Genomic DNA, 6831 nt, shown 5'->3' with positions numbered 1-6831 from the left:
TTTTTTTTTTTTTTTTTTTTTTTTTTTGCTGTAAAACATGCTTTGAGACAAGTTAAGTGAGGCTCTACCCTCTATCCGACGTGCTTGTAAAGAAACGACGCTGACTAACCAAACAATATTTAACTCTAATTTTATTCAATGTTTTCAAATCTATTAATTAATTCCTTCTAAAATATTAAAAAAAAAAAAAAACAAACAAACAAACAAATGAACCTAAATTAAATAAGTGTAATATATAAACACATCATGTTCATATCCAATAATTTTTTTTAAAGAAAAGTTGAGAATATTTTATTCCTATCTTCTAAATTATCTCTAAAAATATATATATATATATATATATATATATAAAAAGGAATTTTGACGTCACTACTATTTTGCCATAGAGTATGAGACTCTCTAATAGTAACCATGTCGGTGGTGCCAACTGGGTGACGTGGACGCTACTATTATCTTTGAATATTCTACAAATTTATTTTCATAAATTATTAGCTTTATTTTTTAATTTGTAATTATTTAGTCTCTATTATAAAAATAAATATATATTAATTAAATTACACGAAGATAGTTAGGTAGTTAGGAAGATATGAGTGTTTGGGGGAATGGAAGTAATTAGGTTAAGGGAACAGACATGATTAGAGTAATAAAAAGCATGCACAAGGAAGGGGAAAACTAAAGCTTTTGCAATGGGAAGGCATGCTCTTTGTATAGAGTGCCATTCCTAGCTGCTTCTCTTCCCAATATATTCATTCTCTCTCTCTACTCATCATATTCTCCCACTTATCATGCAACTCTCAACACTTTTTGTCCCTCTTTCTCTACCATTAATCAATATACTACCTACTTCAAGAAATTTAAATATCTCACCTCTTCGAGTGGATACCCGTCTAAATGGTATATGACTTCTCAGAGTGGATATCCGTCTAAATGGTATATGACCCATTCGAGTGGATACCTGTCCAAATGGTGTATGATCAGTTTGAGTGGATACATGTCTAAATGGTATATAACCTATTCGAGTGTATACCTGTCTAAATGGTATATGACCTCTTCAAGTAGATACCTCTTGTCTAAATGGTATATGATTTCTTTGAATGGGTACCTGTATAAATGGTATATTGACACTCGAAAGCTTATCATATTAGAAAGTGTATTGAAGAAAAGTTAGATGCATCAAGTAAAATGTAGCATAAACTTCATGGATCAAATGATATATGAGTTTATTTCACGTCTAAGTTGAGTTTCAAAATATTTATATTGAAGTTAGTCTAAAGTCTTAGAAAGAATGAAGAAAACACAATGTGAAAAGGATTCTAAGGTCTAAATTTTGCTAAACAAATGAAGCAATTATAAGGAAGAATATTCTTACGAGAATCTATCTGTTGGGGCCTTTTTTCTGGACCATTGAAGTTTGCAATGCCTTAAAAGCCAACAAAATGAAAGCAAATGGTTGGTTGGTTTAACTTAGCTGCTTCTTTGATGGTTCTGTTGGCTATTAAGAAGGCAAAGCATGGACCCTGAAAAGCCTGAAACAGTATCCCAATACTTCAAAAAAATTTGCAAGCCTTTCTTTTTCATCTTTATCTGTCAGAGATGGCTCATTACAACTTACAAATCCTACAGATAATAAACAATGAATACTTTGAATTGCATGACTAATAAGTTATATAAGCTTTTTATGCATTTATTTACTGTAAATTTGATGCATATGATTATGCTATGTCCCACTTTTTATTGGAAGATTCACCAAAAGGTTATCATTTCCAACAAAAAGTTCATTTTGATTTAGGAAACTTCCTTTGCTTCCTCCAACTAAGGCTCTAAACATACATGCATTAAAAAAGGTTGCAGGAGATGTTTTCTGAGAATTGCAAGTATAATACATGCTAGGAGAAAAGGTTTAAAGCAATAATTGATAAGAACATTTGAAAACTCAAACTGATACCATCATCATTATGCTTTGTTTTCGATGTTCGTCGATTCCTTTGTTTTCATCTACATTGCAGGAAGTCGCATCGTGGTGACTAGACACATGCTTTGTTGGCCTTTTCAGAACACTAGTAGGGACCAAATCAGATTGCTAGTGACAGAATATGTGCCCTCCACACAAGCTTATAAAATTTAGCTTCTGTGAGTTTCTAAGAACATCAACTCTTCCTAAACCCTTTGCAAGATAAACATTCAGCATAAATAATGAACACAAATGCATGCATATCAATTACACGGAGCACAAAGCACATGATTGCACAATTTGTAATATAAGTATTGTTTTCACAATGAACATACCTTGAGGTAACTTTTAAGAGTAAGTATTTTTTAAAACAACACTCATTAAGCGCTTCCTTTCATCGAACATAGTCACTTTTGCTAAGTAACTAATCAACATTAAAATTTTGATAAGTACTTTTGAATGACTAAAACACGGTTTAACCTTCTAAAAGTTATCACGAACTCACCTAAAGTAAACATTCAACACAAATGATTAGCACAAATGCATGCATATCAATTGCACAAAACATGACGCACATTTCAAGTATGCTTTCTGCTGAAAGATGGCGTGGGTGTGTCTTTTAACAAACCTTTTGATTTGTAATAATTGGTATGTGTGTTCATCAAACAACTAGAGTCCAACAAACATCAAGAAGAAACAAAGTCTCGTCAGTGAAGATGTCTGGCATCACCTATCTATTTTCTGAATCAAAATAAGAAAATATATTAAAAATCATAAACAATGATTCTGTGTATAAAAAGCTAGACAAACCTCAGAAAACAGCAGTAAAATAGGCATAAGATTAATACACCTGCAGAGAACTGAAATTAAGGATATATGGCAAAACGTGTAACACATCATAGTATGGATAAAAATGTTTGACCCGTATCTGTCCACACAGAATATCTGTTACTGTGCAGTCATCAGAAGCCAATTCATCAGTTTAGGAGCATATACTAAGGATACAACCAAAGCTAGAAGGATCCATCCATAATGCTCCCGCAAATACACAAGACGTGATACATACATATAATCAAAATTATGGGGAGGAAATTTTTAAACATTATTCACATGTTTAACAGAAGAATTTAGGACTTATTTGGTGAGGATCCTGTTTCGTATTCCATGTTTTCTGTTTTATACGAAAGAAAAAAAGTGATTCATAATTGTTTCTTGTTTCTTAAAAATGAGAAACGAGAAGGAACAATAGTTGCTAAACACATGCTTCTTAGAAACTAAAAATAAGAAACAGTAAATGAGTAATTAGTAAACAAAAAATGAAAATACCCTCTTATTAACACTGTCCCAAAGAGGAGAAAATTAATCTGAATACATTCACTGCCTGCGACCAAGGAGTAGAGACGAGGTACCGAACTATATCTGAATATTTACATTATTCATTAACTGGAATATGTTGTCTTAGTGTATCAAATGGTACACGTAAACAGGAGTTAGGACTTATCTCTCATACATCCCTCTTGATTAGGGAGAAGTTTTGTTCACACTCCATAAGGTATTCCAATCATTCTACATTTTGAGGAGATAAACGAACATGACAAGCAAGTTCAATATACAGCTGGAGAAGGTATAGTGTTATATCAGCAGAGCATACATTCATGGGGACCTTGCTCAAGCACAAATACATGAGCCAAGAGGCAGTGGCTTCAGCCCTTCCTAAAGATCACCAGGCTACATTTAAACATCCTTTGAGCTTCCAAGCCTGACCTTTATGTTCACAAAGTGCTTTTTCTGAATTTAATAAACAAACTGAAGAGGCACTTTGTTTACGTTAACTGTAGAAATATTTTGATGAATCTTCCAAATATATCAAACAAGTTATATTAACCATCACCACGGTTTTATATGTCCTCCATTTTCGCCATTTATAATATCTGCTGCATTATTTGTAGTCCAAAAGTCTCCATTTGACCTATTGCTTGGCAGATCACTCTCCTCATCCTCAAAATCTAAATCCTCATACTGAAATAAACTCTCAAAACCATCTTCGTAATCATCATCATAGTCAGTTTCCATCTCATGGTCATGACTATGATTTTCATGATCATTTCCATATCTACTGTCATATATTTGAGCCTTCCTCTTCTCCCGTCTCATCCTTTTCCCTTCCATCAAAAGCTTCATCCATTGATTTTTGATAGCCAAAGTCTCATCCTTCTCTATTAGATGACCCTTATCGTTGAACCCCTCTACAAGGAATACAGAGTCTCTCTGACCCTTCAGACTCACATAAAATAACTCTGGATGCCTCACAATCATTCCTCTAAGTTTATTGGGTAGCCCAAAATCTTTTCTAAAATGTGTCAAGTGATCTATTAAAGTCCTCTTCTCAATCATCATCCCCAATACCTCTCGCACTACAGCACAAGCTCGTTTCTCTGACTCGAGAGACTCCTTAGCCAACTCACTCGCAGGAGTTTTGTAAGGGCAAACATCTGGCAAATCCCTGAACTTAATTAGAAATTCCTGGTGGGCTCTTTTCAAGTTCAGTCCCTTTCTTAGTTTCAACAAGTTGAATTTTAAAGGTCTATCCACTATTAGCTCACGTGAAGAAACTTGAAGGCAAGGTAAAGGCTTTGCCAACTCTGGGTCCCAGAAGACAAGCTCCAGTGCACGGCCATATGAAGTGTCGACAGTCCTGAATTTTTCTGGATAATCATTACAGAGACGGGACCTAAAATTTGGGGGCATGCTTAGGTCGGGAGCAAGGTGAACCAGCTTGGATAAGAGAATCCTGTGGTGCGAAGAAAGCATAAGTAACTTCTGGAGCTTTTCAGCCAGGGTGTTAGAGATCACCAATTTGAGATTGGAGTCCTGCTTAGCAAGAGATGCTGCTACTGGGGTTAGACGAACACAAAGTTGGGGGTATAGCTTAGTTGCATTGAGTGGTGTGGGTGGATAAGGGATTGAAAAAAGTTCAAAAATGGAAGGATAACGATGAATCATTGAAAGAAGAGAGCGGGGTTTGGGAAGGGAAAGATAGCCACGACACTTGGAAAGAATGTGGATTGGTATATAATGCTTTGGTTTAGACAGCAGCAGGATTATCAGCTTTTGTACAAATCGAGTTTTGTTATGTTTTACAGCATGCCGATCTAATGGACGACTACGGACAATCTTAACAGAGGCACGAGGTGTTAAAGTATAACAAGTCTTGAAATTTTCTTTTCTTTGGTACTTGCAACCGACATTGGAGTGCAACCACAATGGAGTACCACAAAGAAGGTTTGAACTAAGGGATGTTACATGCCAGTCCCTAGGGGTCAAGAACTGAGAAGATAAAGCCATTTGTCAGTTTTGTATAGGTGGAAGGGCCTTTAGCCTACAATAGGTAGAAAAGTACATCAAATTAATCTAAAGAAGATGACACATCCTTCTTCCAACTCTGATTCTAGAGCATCGGATGGGGGATGCTATTACTTTCAGTTTGTTTACCACCTGCAGTCCATTAATGACGTTTAAACAGTTAAACATTACAGTACAGCTTATGGTCCCATGGCATTGTAAACAACACTTTACTTTCTCTACTTGTACAAAGTGAAAATTATGAATAGAAAAAATAGCAAGGTGCAACAGAGTCCAGAAAATCAATTTGCTAGAGAAATGTAAAAATAAAAATAAAAATAAAAATAAAAATAAAAATAAAAGCATAATAATATTCACAATAGAACGCCAACATCTTCTTGAGTTCATAACGAACTATATACCATATGTTTGATTCTGAGAACAAAATGAATAAGTAAAACCCATAATCTGTGGAAGAAAATTGTTTGGCGTCAGCGGAGAGAGTAAACTAGAAAATAGTAAAAACCAAGACTTTTAGATTTCAGACATCCTTCTCTTCAAAAAAAAAAAAGAAAAAAAAAAAAAAGAAAACTCGTCAAGTGTGTGGCTGGCTCTATGTAGATGGTAATGCTTTTCCTGCAGCCAGAAAACTTTTCAATTGCCACAGCTACATGGAGAATTAGAGTAAAAAGTAAAAAGTGTTATCTTGGAAAAGTTCATAATCGAATCGTAACTCTATTCTATCTCGTTTTTGTTATGAAAAACTTGGAACTGGATCTGAAAACCTTGTAAAAGAACGAGATCTCTAGATTTAAATTATCCAAGAAACCCAAAAAACGATAAGGAATCAACCCAAAGAAAAGTTTTGGAACAAATTACCTTGATGATCAAGATCAAGAGTAAAAAAAACTCGTTTCTAAATTCGTGATTCAAATAACTCCACAAGATAGCTTGATCAAGACTATTTGAATGACTCTAGCATGCAAATCTAAACACAAGAAATGCAAAAGAACAAACTCGTGGCCATAATATGCAACTATCATTATAATATCCAAAATCTTCATACGAAAGCAATAACATAAATAACTATTTATAACCTTGAAAATAAACCATATAATAACCAGGTTATAACTTTCATGTTGTAACTTTCATAGCCATCAATACCATAATGGTCACCAACTAAGTGTAACTTATAATTTGAAGACAATTCTCTAAAATTTAAAAAATACAATAAAACCTTCTTAAATCTAAATCATACATGGCATGATTAAGACACCTTATTTCGTACGGGATAGAATAAAACCAGACAGAAAATTAGCAAATCTCAACCACTGCAATCAATGTCCTTCACCATAAACGAAGATATAGTGAAAACCCACTTCCTATTCCACACTGTTCACAAAACCAAACGCCAATTTCCTCTGGCAGTAAAACCCTTATTCTCGGTCCAAACATCAAACACCTTTCAGGCAAGCACTGCAAGGTTCCAATCTCATCCATTATCCCTTGGGTTCTTTTTTTTTTTTTTTTTTTTTTTT

At 34.4% G+C, this 6831-nt stretch overlaps 2 protein-coding genes across 6 annotated transcripts in view; both read right to left on the bottom strand.

Annotated features, from left to right (window-relative positions):
- LOC111457589 (uncharacterized WD repeat-containing protein C2A9.03-like) overlaps positions 1-1046 on the bottom strand; it is a 7383-nt gene extending 6337 nt beyond the window's left edge. The window contains exons 1-3 of the mRNA XM_023099884.1: positions 1026-1046; positions 935-973; positions 868-898 (exon numbers count right to left, since the gene is read on the bottom strand). The gene's annotated coding sequence lies outside the window, so the exon portion shown is untranslated. The remainder of the gene's footprint in view (positions 1-867; positions 899-934; positions 974-1025) is intronic.
- A 193-nt stretch (positions 1047-1239) lies between these two features.
- The window catches only part of LOC111457587 (protein WHAT'S THIS FACTOR 1), a 6222-nt gene continuing 630 nt past the window's right edge, over positions 1240-6831 (bottom strand). The window contains exons 2-3 of one of the 5 annotated variants that reach the window (XR_002712969.1): positions 2580-5446; positions 1240-2057 (exon numbers count right to left, since the gene is read on the bottom strand). Coding sequence is in view for 2 of the 5 variants with exons in the window: in XM_023099877.1 (XP_022955645.1) it covers positions 3839-5296 (1458 nt within the window). In the remaining 3 variants the exon portion in view is untranslated. Of the gene's footprint in view, positions 2058-2273; positions 5961-6831 lie in introns of those variants that run through there. The other 4 variants (XR_002712970.1, XR_002712971.1, XM_023099877.1 and 1 more) reach the window with 4 other exon arrangements.

This window comes from Cucurbita moschata, unplaced genomic scaffold (assembly GCF_002738365.1).
Source record: "Cucurbita moschata cultivar Rifu unplaced genomic scaffold, Cmos_1.0 Cmo_Scf00020, whole genome shotgun sequence".
Lineage (NCBI taxonomy): Eukaryota > Viridiplantae > Streptophyta > Magnoliopsida > Cucurbitales > Cucurbitaceae > Cucurbita > Cucurbita moschata.
The sequence above is the reverse complement of the archived record's forward strand: the minus strand, read 5'-3'. Positions and strand labels throughout refer to the sequence as shown.